The 12596-nt window shown below is 52.3% G+C and overlaps 1 protein-coding gene across 1 annotated transcript in view; it reads right to left on the bottom strand.

Annotated features, from left to right (window-relative positions):
* Positions 1–200: 200 nt before the first annotated feature.
* LOC134541714 (glucose dehydrogenase [FAD, quinone]-like) overlaps positions 201–12596 on the bottom strand; it is a 38548-nt gene continuing 26152 nt past the window's right edge. Inside the window, exons 5-10 of the mRNA XM_063385361.1 lie at positions 5499–5679; positions 4732–4907; positions 2889–3520; positions 2259–2858; positions 1237–1567; positions 201–287 (exon numbers count right to left, since the gene is read on the bottom strand). Of these exons, the coding sequence (XP_063241431.1) occupies positions 201–287; positions 1237–1567; positions 2259–2858; positions 2889–3520; positions 4732–4907; positions 5499–5679 (2007 nt within the window). The remainder of the gene's footprint in view (positions 288–1236; positions 1568–2258; positions 2859–2888; positions 3521–4731; positions 4908–5498; positions 5680–12596) is intronic.

The raw sequence follows: 12596 nt of genomic DNA, 5'->3' as shown, positions 1-12596 counted from the left end.
ACTTGATGTGAGAAAGAGTCATACATGCTACAATGTGGCGTCATAAAAGTTGTACAAGTGTGTATTGCTAATCCTGCAAAATAGTTGGCAACATCGCCCGCGATGAGTGGTCTGTTAAGTTATAAATATTTTAATCCACTGCGCATGGACCCAAAATTAACTAAACAATAACTTGACTGTCTGCCAAAACAAAGCTAATGTTAGCTGTCCTGCTTCGCCATGTCGGCGGCCATCTCAGCCAGCATGACTATGGGTACGATGAGGTTGGGACCAATCTGTAACGGTAGCTGCACAGATCATGCGCGCACATAACCCGCAGGGATTGCAGTGCTGGAGTGTCATACCAAGAAGTACTTGTTTACATGTCGATGGCACTCTCGACCAGCAATACGACGGGTGCATTGAGGTGTTAATTCTTTGTAATGTCAGCTGCCTTCTCGGATGGCTGACGATTGGCACATTGAGGTTTGGACTACAACCTAGAAGGTAGCTACGCACATCACGCGCACACTCTACCCCCAAAGTTTCCAGTGCTGGAGAGTCACACCAAGTAGTCCTTATTTACATGTCTAAGGCCCTCTCGACCAACATGATTATGGCTGCATTAAGGTTTGGATCACAACCTAGAAGGTAGCTACGCACATCATGTGCACACTCTACCCCTAGGGTTTCCAGCACTGGAGTGTCACACAAAGTAGTCCTTATTTACAGGTTGAAGACCCTCTCGACCAACATAATGATGGCTGCATTGAGGTTAGGACCACAACCTAGAAGGTAGCTACGCACATCATGCACAAACTCTACCCCCAGGGATTGTAGTTCTGTGTTGTCACATCAAGAAGTCCTTATTTACAGGTTGAAGGCCCTCTCGACCAACATTATGATGGCTGTGTTGAGGTTTGGACCACAACCTAGAAGGTAGCTACGCACATCATGCGCGAACTCTACCCCAGGGATTGTAGTTCTGTGTTGTCACATCAAGAAGTCCTGATTAACAGGTTGAAGGCCCTCTCGACCAACATTATGATGGCTGTGTTGAGGTTTGGACCACAACCTAGAAGGTAGCTACGCACATCACGCGCGAACTCTACCCCCAGAGATTGTAGTTCTGTGTTGTCACATCAAGAAGTCCTTATTATGATGTCTGTGTTGAGGTTTGGACCACAACCTAGAAGGTAGCTACGCACATCATGCGCACACTCTACCCGAAGTTTTTGTAGCACTGGAGTGTCACACCAGATGGTCCTGCTTCACCATGTCGGCAGCCTTCTCGGCCAGCATGACGACCGGCGCGTTGAGGTTGCCCGAGGGCGGGAAGGGCACTGCGCTGGCATCGGCGACCCGCAGCCCCAGCACGCCCTTGACTCGCAGCCGGCCGTCCAGCACGAGTCCCAGCGAGCACGTGCCCACCTGGTGGTTCTCCGGGTTGGTGAAGCGCTTCAGAGCGCACTCCCAGTAGGCGCGGCCGCCGAAGGGCAGCCACTCGCAGCCCGGCGCCGAGTCCCTCACCAGCTGCAGGCCGCGTGAGCGGAGCGCTCTCGTGTCTGCCAGGTCCTCCACCACGAACCTGCGGGCCCCAGTCCAGTGATCGCTCACTTACCACTAAGATTATCCGTGGTGGACAGTACCAGTTACTGGCACTTTATTCAACTATACTTTTGGTCACTGTTCCAGTTACAGCACTTAAATTATCATATATTCTACACTGTTACCAAGTTTCATATTTCTAACTGGCGAGTAACCTTTGTTATAAATATCTAGTGATTTTCATCAACTTAAGGATATTTTCTTAAATTTACAGTTAATAAACTTATTGATTTTGAATATTATCTCAAAAAATTATAGTAGATTATTAAAAACCCTCGAAAACTTTTTAGTCTACAATCAAAATACAATCTTCTATCCCCAAATGCAAGTTGAGTTGTCGACCCTTGAGACTATCCCAGATTTCTAAAAAAAAGCTCCACAGTGCGACAGGTAGTTTAGATGGATGATAGGGAAGTCAGCGGCTAACCTATGACTTCGAGAAAAACCTCAACAGTTCGACAGTTAGTTTGGATGGATGCTGGGCCAGTCTCGAAGATCGGCGACTCACATGATGGCTTCGAGAGAAATCTCGATGAAGCAACAGGTAGTATGGATGAATGCTGGTGTAGTCTCGAGGATCAGTGACTCGCCTGATGGCTTCGAGGAAAATCTGATGGCGTGACAGGTAGTTGGGCTGGATGCTGGGGTAGTCTCGAGGGTCGGTGACTAACCTGATGGCCTCGAGCATGAGCTCGACATCGTCGCGGTGAGACGGGTAGTTGGGCTGGATGCTAGGGTAGTGTCCAGGGTCGGTGACTAACCTGATGGCCTCGAGCATGAGCTCGACATCGTCGCGGTGAGACAGGTAGTTGGGCTGGATGCTGGGGTAGTGTCGAGGGTCGGTGACTAACATGATGGCCTCGAGCATGAGCTCGACATCGTCGCGATGAGACAGGTAGTTGGGCTGGATGCTGGGGTAGTGTCGAGGGTCGGTGTCTAACCTGATGGACTCGAGCATGAGCTCGACATCGTCGCGATGAGACAGGTAGTTGGGCTGGATGCTAGGGTAGTGTCGAGGGTCGGTGACTAACCTGATGGCCTCGAGCATGAGCTCGACATCGTCGCGATGAGACGGGTAGTTGGGCTGGATGCTAGGGTAGTGTCGAGGGTCGGTGACTAACCTGATGGCCTCGAGCATGAGCTCGACATCGTCGCGATGAGACAGGTAGTTGGGCTGTATGCTGGGGTAGTGTCGAGGGTCGGTGACTAACCTGATGGACTCGAGCATGAGATCGACATCGTCGCGGTGAGACAGGTAGTTGGGCTGGATGCTGGTGTAGTCTCGAGGATCAGTGACTCACCTGATGGCTTCGAGAAAAAGCTTATGGCATGACAGGTAGTTGGGCTGGATGCTGGGGTAGTGTGGAGGGTCGGTGACTAACCTGATGGACTCGAGCATGAGCTCGACATCGTCGCGGTGAGACAGGTAGTTGGGCTGGATGCTGGGGTAGTGTCGAGGGTCGGTGACTAACCTGATGGCCTCGAGCATGAGCTCGACATCGTCGCGGTGAGACGGGTAGTTGGGCTGGATGCTAGAGTAGTGTCGAGTGTCGGTGACTAACCTGATGGACTCGAGCATGCGCTCGACATCGTCACGGTGAGACAGGTAGTTGGGCTGGATGCTAGGGTAGTGTTGAGTGTCGGTGACTAACCTGATGGACTCGAGCATGAGATCGACATCGTCGCGGTGAGACAGGTAGTTGGGCTGGATGCTGGGGTAGTCTCGAGGGTTGGCGCTACGCAGCCGCAACTCGCCCGTCGACAGCGGCCGCAGAAGGGTGGGCACGATGTGTATGTGTCTCGGCGCAGTTTCCTCTGGGTTGCTGCCATCCTCCGAGCAGTTCGCCATGAAGCCATCGAAGAATACTTGCACATCGGGCACGTGCGGAGGAGTTGACGGGTCGTCGGTGTTCAGCCTCAAGAACCCTGTTACCTGCCATGGAGATGGAGAAACATTTGACTAATAATAATACTGACCCATTCTTGTGTTGCTCGCAGTGATGTGGAAGAATCAGTTAATATAATGAAGCTAAAAAATTAGGAAGCGTTTTTGTGTTCTTAATTTGTATTTGTTATCAAAAGAAGTTCAAATGAGAGATGTCCCCTATTTACTATTGGGAAAGGAAAGCAATGTTTTGGTATAATTGAGTTTAACACTAGTTCATAGCTGATGTGTTATTAAAATGTTGTTTAACAAAACTCACTTCATGATAGCATTTTTCATTATCCTTCCTAGCGAGTTTCTTTCAAACTATGAAACAAACTTCTATCACTAGCATTTATGCAGGTAAGGTTTTTTGCTAAGCAATGTTAACCAGAGTGATTTCAACTTTAGAACAGAACCCCACTCAATAGAAACATCCACTCTGTGGGTAACAGTAACAATATCTTACGTGTACATCCATAAGGCTTACTCTGTCAATGAGCGCAGTGACATCACCCCTGAAAGTAGGAAAATATATGGTTTCCAAGAATACCCTTCAAGGGATCTATTTGCCAGGAAATATTTAACACATCATTGGCTCACCATTTGCCAATATTACTATCAGAATCAACTAATATAAACAATATATCTTTGGAAAATAGTACTTTAACGGACATAGTTTGTTTGTCTAATTTATCGATGTTTATAATTTGACACATCACATATTTAAACATAATTGTCTACTCTTGCAATAGTTGCTAAACCATCTCCTTTTTTTCCCTGTGATGTAGGAAGTCAAATATGACATCGAATCTCTCGTTACCTTTGTAAACCAAAGATTTGTATAACCTTCCTGAACTTTGGATGGTCTTGGGCCAGAAATTATAGGGGACAATTTGAGTACATGTGAATCACATGCAACTCAAAGGCAAGGCTTCTAATAGCAGCAAAGCTAGACTGTAGTTTTCGTAACTATGATCACTTGCATGGTTTTTGACAGCAAGAAAATATTGTGTAGTAATTATCTGGTGAGACAATTTGAAACCAAATAACACAAAAAAAAGAGCTTTAATAATAAATCTGCAAGAAAATTCCTTATATAATATTAATGACAATTAAATGAAATAAAAAGAGGTTACAACCAAGTCCTAAAAGTGTTGGTTGTTAGTTAAGATGAATGGATGGTGTACTCGAGGAAGGACTTGCCAGGCCTTATCTACCTGTGACATCCCAGTGGAGGACATGGGTCCCGTCCTGGAGTCCAAGTACTGCCTCAAGGTGGCATTGCTGAGGCTCGGTGCTGCCTGGTTGGCATCCACGCTGAACTTGATGCTGAACGAGACGTGGTTGCGCAGGTTGCCACCCACGTGCGGACTGTCCTGCACCACCTTGATGCCTGCACGAGGAGATGCGACTTACCCGCCTTGTCCCCACTCCTGCCACCAGGTCTTCAGTGGTCGCGACCTCTAGCATGTCGGGTCGTGGATCGGATACCAGCTTACCACCATCTCTTAAACTACACTGTGTTGGTACTCAAGTTACACCAAACTCTTAGATGGAACCAAAAGGGTTGAGTGGTCAAAACACTCTCCTCTCACCAAGCCGGGTTCAAGTCCCATTTTACTAGGTGAACGTTGCCATAAGCCGCGGGTTTACTAGGGTTCAAAAATTTTCCCAGCCCATTTATTCCATCATTGCTCCATTCTCATATCATCACACCTCATCATCTCTTATGACCTTGATATCCATGTTACATTAAGCCCATGCATTCGTCTATCACTCATTTTCTTGGAGTCCTATAGCCCTAAAACTTGTGCTGTAAAAGCCTATCAAACCCTATAAAACCATATAATTCTGACACAGGATCTCTGTACACCCTTAGCAATCCACCAGGTATTTAAACACTATTAGTTCTGTCTCATAACTAAATCTATAATGGTATTTGAATAAATGAGGTAGGGTTTTCCATCCTGTCCGTTGAACTCACCGAACTGGCGCAGGTGCTTGGCAGGGCCGACGCCTGAAAGCATGAGTATCTGCGGTGACTGCACGGCGCCGGCGGCCAGGATCACCTCCTTCCTCACCTTGATCGTCCTCAGCTGGCCGTCCTTTTGGTACTCCACCCCCACGGCGCGCCTCGTCACCGGGTCTATCAGCACCCGCGTCACCTGGCAGCAAGGCGAGCATCGGTGGTTAGGCAGTCACCACACACTAACTACTTTTAGTATCATGATATTATTTCACACATGTGTATTGTAATGTAACCCATTACATTTAACAGTGGAAAACATTAAAGAGAATAAGCTGATTTTGGCTTGGCAATGTATAGTCCTAGCAATTAATGATGATTCGATATGCATTGAAACAGGCATATTCAGGGTTCAGATTAAAATGAAAGTGACAAGATGAAATATCGTATATATACTTCCAGGATACTCTCTTGGTAATCAATCACAAGAACCTAGACAAGACTCCTGGAAGCATATATACCACCTTCCAGCTCTCAGTTTGTTTCTGATCTCAGTGTCAAAATATCATCACATTTTCCCCCACTTAATTATAACTGTTATTGAAATGCAGTAATAGAGTACATTTGCCAAATTTAACATATTCTTTATTCATACAAACAGACAAACGAGCTCATTCTGAAGTTTTGCCCAATCTGTTTCTCCTGGGAGTGCAGTATCAAAAACATGAGGTAGTACTCGGCCTAGTGCTGTTCATCTAGATCCATCCATTTTCATACAAATAGTATAGAATAAATTCACGAATGCTAGTTTAAATCTATCTGCAGAGGGTTCATGGCTAATAAACTAACGCATAAACATTTACCCTTCTATTCCTGAACAATATATTTTAGGTGTGCTGTTGCGCCTTTTGGAAAACCCAATATATCGCCAATGATCCAAAACAATGAGGAATTATTATCGTGTCACATTCTTTGTTTATAGCTATTTACATTTGAGCATGATTAACAGCAAATCATGCCTAGAGATAGTGGAGTAAGTTGCAGTCTAGAGATGTTCATATCACTGGTCTGCCCATCAGTAACAGTAATCCAGGCGAGTATCCGTTTCATTATGTACCTCTATTGCAAGAAGACAGATTCACTAGGAAGTCTAAGCTGACAATAATGTTACTACTGTGAAATATGAACTCGAGAAGATGTTGGTTGATTGAAGGTTAGCGTTGAGATACTTCTTGTGCTCATATACCCATCCGAATCAGAGGACAAAAAAAAGATCATAAAGTCACCCACTGTCACTTCCACGACCGGATGAGCCTTCACCAGGGAGTCAGGGCTGACAAGCAGATGCCTCCTTGGGAGTGTACTCATGTTGCTCAGTCTACAGTTGCTTTTATCATTGGTCTGCACTTTAGCCAAGGGGAGACCACTTTAGTCTATACTGTCCCCTGTATCATTCAGGGCAGGATGAAGGACTCACCAGGGAGTTAAGGCTGACCAGCAGGTTCCTCCAGGGGAGTGTGAGCAGCTTGGCCACGGAGAGACCACTTCAATGTATGCAGACCCTATGTGTCATTCAGGGCAGCATGACAGACTCACCAGGGAGTTGGGGCTGACCAGCAGGTTCCTCCTGGGGAGTGTGAGCAGCTTGGCCACGGGGAGACCACTTCAATGTATGGAGATCCTATGTGTCATTCAGGGCAGGATGACAGACTCACCAGGGAGTTGGGGCTGACCAGCAGGTTCCTCCTGGGGAGTGAGAGCAGCTTGGCCACGGAGAGACCACTTCAATGTATGCAGACCCTATGTGTCATTCAGGGCAGGATGACAGACTCACCAGGGAGTTGGGGCTGACCAGCAGGTTCCTCCTGGGGAGTGAGAGCAGCTTGGCCACGGGGAGACCACATCAATGTATGCAGTCACCATGTGTCATTCAGGCCAGGATGACGGACTCACCAGGGAGTTGGGGCTGACCAGCAGGTTCCTCCTGGGGAGTGTGAGCAGCTTGGCCATGGGGATACCACTTGAATGTATGCAGTCCCCATGTGTCATTCAGGCCAGGATGACGGACTCACCAGGGAGTTGGGGCTGACCAGCAGGTTCCTCCTGGGGAGTGTGAGCATCTTGGCCAAGTGGAGACCACTTGAATGTATGCAGACCCCATGTGTCACTCAGGGCATGATGACGGACTCACCAGGGAGTTGGGGCTGACCAGCATTTCCTCCTGGGGAGTGTGAGCAGCTTGGCCACGGGGATACCACTTGAATGTATGCAGTCCCCATGTGTCATTCAGGCCAGGATGACGGACTCACCAGGGAGTTGGGGCTGACCAGCAGGTTCCTCCTGGGTAGTGTGAGCATCTTAGCCACGTGGAGACCACTTGAATGTATGCAGACCCCATGTGTCACTCAGGGCATGATGACGGACTCACCAGGGAGTTGGGGCTGACCAGCAGGTTCCTCCTGGGGAGTGTGAGCAGCTTGGGCATGGGGATACCACTTGAATGTATGCAGTCCCCATGTGTCACTCAGGGCATGATGACGGACTCACCAGGGAGTTGGGGCTGACCAGCAGTTTCCTCCTGGGGAGTGTGAGCAGCTAGGCCACGGGGAGACCACTTGAATGTATGCAGTCCCCATGTGTCACTCAGGGCAGGATGACGGACTCACCAGGGAGTCGGGGCTGACCAGCAGGTTCCTCCTGGGGAGTGTGAGCAGCTTGGCCACAGGGAGACCACTTGTATGTATGCAGTCCCTATGTGTCACTCAGGGCAGGGTGACGGACTCACCAGGGAGTCGGGGCTGACCAGCAGGTTCCTCCTGGGGAGTGTGAGCAGCTTGGCCACGGGGAGACCACTTGAATGTATGCAGTCCCCATGTGTCATTCAGGGCAGGATGACGGACTCACCAGGGAGTCGGGGCTGACCAGCAGGTTCCTCCTGGGGAGTGTGAGCAGCTTGGCCACGGGGAGACCACTTGTATGTATGCAGTCCCTATGTGTCACTCAGGGCAGGGTGACGGACTCACCAGGGAGTTGGGGCTGACCAGCAGGTTCCTCCTGGGGAGTGTGAGCAGCTTGGGCATGGGGATACCACTTGAATGTATGCAGTCCCCATGTGTCACTCAGGGCATGATGACGGACTCACCAGGGAGTTGGGGCTGACCAGCAGGTTCCTCCTGGGGAGTGTGAGCAGCTTGGCCACGGGGAGACCACTTGTATGTATGCAGTCCCTATGTGTCACTCAGGGCAGGGTGACGGACTCACCAGGGAGTTGGGGCTGACCAGCAGGTTCCTCCTGGGGAGTGTGAGCAGCTTGGGCATGGGGATACCACTTGAATGTATGCAGTCCCCATGTGTCACTCAGGGCAGGATGACGGACTCACCAGGGAGTCGGGGCTGACCAGCAGGTTCCTCCTGGGGAGTGTGAGCAGCTTGGCCACAGGGAGACCACTTGTATGTATGCAGTCCCTATGTGTCACTCAGGGCAGGGTGACGGACTCACCAGGGAGTCGGGGCTGACCAGCAGGTTCCTCCTGGGGAGTGTGAGCAGCTTGGCCACGGGGAGACCACTTGAATGTATGCAGTCCCCATGTGTCATTCAGGGCAGGATGACGGACTCACCAGGGAGTCGGGGCTGACCAGCAGGTTCCTCCTGGGGAGTGTGAGCAGCTTGGCCACGGGGAGACCACTTGTATGTATGCAGTCCCTATGTGTCACTCAGGGCAGGATGACGGACTCACCAGGGAGTCGGGGCTGACCAGCAGGTTCCTCCTGGGGAGTGTGAGCAGCTTGGCCACGGGGAGACCACTTGAATGTATGCAGTCCCCATGTGTCATTCAGGCCAGGATGACGGACTCACCAGGGAGTTGGGGCTGACCAGCAGGTTCCTCCTGGGGAGTGTGAGCAGCTTGGGCATGGGGATACCACTTGAATGTATGCAGTCCCCATGTGTCACTCAGGGCATGATGACGGACTCACCAGGGAGTTGGAGCTGACCTTCAGGTTCCTCCTGGGTAGTGTGAGCATCTTGGCCACGTGGAGAACACTTGAATGTATGCAGACCCCATGTGTCATTCAGGCCAGGATGACGGACTCACCAGGGAGTTGGGGCTGACCAGCAGGTTCCTCCTGGGGAGTGTGAGCAGCTTGGCCACGGGGATACCACTTGAATGTATGCAGTCCCCATGTGTCATTCAGGCCAGGATGACGGACTCACCAGGGAGTTGGGGCTGACCAGCAGTTTCCTCCTGGGGAGTGTGAGCAGCTTGGCCACGGGGAGACCACTTGAATGTATGCAGTCCCCATGTGTCATTCAGGGCAGGGTGACGGACTCACCAGGGAGTTGGGGCTGACCAGCAGGTTCCTCCTGGGGAGTGTGAGCAGCTTGGCCACGGGGAGACCACTTGAATGTATGCAGTCCCCATGTGTCACTCAGGGCAGGATGACGGACTCACCAGGGAGTCGGGGCTGACCAGCAGGTTCCTCCTGGGGAGTGTGAGCAGCTTGGCCACAGGGAGACCACTTGTATGTATGCAGTCCCTATGTGTCACTCAGGGCAGGGTGACGGACTCACCAGGAAGTCGGGGCTGACCAGCAGGTTCCTCCTGGGGAGTGTGAGCAGCTTGGCCACGGGGAGACCACTTGAATGTATGCAGTCCCAATGTGTCATTCAGGGCAGGATGACGGACTCACCAGGGAGTCGGGGCTGACCAGCAGGTTCCTCCTGGGGAGTGTGAGCAGCTTGGCCACGGGGAGACCACTTGTATGTATGCAGTCCCTATGTGTCACTCAGGGCAGGGTGACGGACTCACCAGGGAGTCGGGGCTGACCAGCAGGTTCCTCCTGGGGAGTGTGAGCAGCTTGGCCACGGGGAGACCACTTGTATGTATGCAGTCCCTATGTGTCACTCAGGGCAGGGTGACGGACTCACCAGGGAGTCGGGGCTGACCAGCAGGTTCCTCCTGGGGAGTGTGAGCAGCTTGGCCACGGGGAGACCACTTGTATGTATGCAGTCCCTATGTGTCACTCAGGGCAGGGTGACGGACTCACCAGGGAGTCGGGGCTGACCAGCAGGTTCCTCCTGGGGAGTGTGAGCAGCTTGGCCACGGGGAGACCACTTGTATGTATGCAGTCCCTATGTGTCACTCAGGGCAGGGTGACGGACTCACCAGGGAGTCGGGGCTGACCAGCAGGTTCCTCCTGGGGAGTGTGAGCAGCTTGGCCACGGGGAGACCACTTGAATGTATGCAGTCCCCATGTGTCATTCAGGGCAGGATGACGGACTCACCAGGGAGTCGGGGCTGACCAGCAGGTTCCTCCTGGGGAGTGTGAGCAGCTTGGCCACGGGGATACCACTTGTATGTATGCAGTCCCTATGTGTCACTCAGGGCAGGGTGACGGACTCACCAGGGAGTCGGGGCTGACCAGCAGGTTCCTCCTGGGGAGTGTGAGCAGCTTGGCCACGGGGAGACCACTTGTATGTATGCAGTCCCTATGTGTCACTCAGGGCAGGGTGACGGACTCACCAGGGAGTCGGGGCTGACCAGCAGGTTCCTCCTGGGGAGTGTGAGCAGCTTGGCCACGGGGAGACCACTTGTATGTATGCAGTCCCTATGTGTCACTCAGGGCAGGGTGACGGACTCACCAGGGAGTCGGGGCTGACCAGCAGGTTCCTCCTGGGGAGTGTGAGCAGCTTGGCCACGGGGAGACCACTTGTATGTATGCAGTCCCTATGTGTCACTCAGGGCAGGGTGACGGACTCACCAGGGAGTCGGGGCTGACCAGCAGGTTCCTCCTGGGGAGTGTGAGCAGCTTGGCCACGGGGAGACCACTTGTATGTATGCAGTCCCTATGTGTCACTCAGGGCAGGGTGACGGACTCACCAGGGAGTCGGGGCTGACCAGCAGGTTCCTCCTGGGGAGTGTGAGCAGCTTGGCCACGGGGAGACCACTTGTATGTATGCAGTCCCCATGTGTCACTCAGGGCAGGGTGACGGACTCACCAGGGAGTCGTAGCTGACCAGCAGGTTCCTCCTGGGGAGTGTGAGCAGCTTGGCCACGGGGATACCACTTGTATGTATGCAGTCCCTATGTGTCACTCAGGGCAGGGTGACGGACTCACCAGGGAGTCGGGGCTGACCAGCAGGTTCCTCCTGGGGAGTGTGAGCAGCTTGGCCACGGGGAGACCACTTGTATGTATGCAGTCCCTATGTGTCACTCAGGGCAGGGTGACGGACTCACCAGGGAGTCGGGGCTGACCAGCAGGTTCCTCCTGGGGAGTGTGAGCAGCTTGGCCACGGGGAGACCACTTGTATGTATGCAGTCCCTATGTGTCACTCAGGGCAGGGTGACGGACTCACCAGGGAGTCGGGGCTGACCAGCAGGTTCCTCCTGGGGAGTGTGAGCAGCTTGGCCACGGGGAGACCACTTGTATGTATGCAGTCCCCATGTGTCACTCAGGGCAGGGTGACGGACTCACCAGGGAGTCGGGGCTGACCAGCAGGTTCCTCCTGGGGAGTGTGAGCAGCTTGGCCACGGGGAGACCACTTGTATGTATGCAGTCCCTATGTGTCACTCAGGGCAGGGTGACGGACTCACCAGGGAGTCGGGGCTGACCAGCAGGTTCCTCCTGGGGAGTGTGAGCAGCTTGGCCACGGGGAGACCACTTGTATGTATGCAGTCCCCATGTGTCACTCAGGGCAGGGTGACGGACTCACCAGGGAGTCGGGGCTGACCAGCAGGTTCCTCCTGGGGAGTGTGAGCAGCTTGGCCACGGGGAGACCACTTGTATGTATGCAGTCCCCATGTGTCACTCAGGGCAGGGTGACGGACTCACCAGGGTGTCGGGGCTGACCAGCAGGTTCCTCCTGGGGAGTGTGAGCAGCTTGGCCACGGGGAGACCACTTGTATGTATGCAGTCCCCATGTGTCACTCAGGGCAGGGTGACGGACTCACCAGGGAGTCGGGGCTGACCAGCAGGTTCCTCCTGGGGAGTGTGAGCAGCTTGGCCACAGGGAGACCACTTGTATGTATGCAGTCCCTATGTGTCACTCAGGGCAGGGTGACGGACTCACCAGGGAGTCGGGGCTGACCAGCAGGTTCCTCCTGGGGAGTGTGAGCA

Source organism: Bacillus rossius (assembly GCF_032445375.1).
Source record: "Bacillus rossius redtenbacheri isolate Brsri chromosome 4 unlocalized genomic scaffold, Brsri_v3 Brsri_v3_scf4_1, whole genome shotgun sequence".
NCBI lineage: Eukaryota > Metazoa > Arthropoda > Insecta > Phasmatodea > Bacillidae > Bacillus > Bacillus rossius.
Note: the sequence above shows the minus strand (reverse complement) of the source record. Positions and strands in the feature narration are given on the sequence as shown.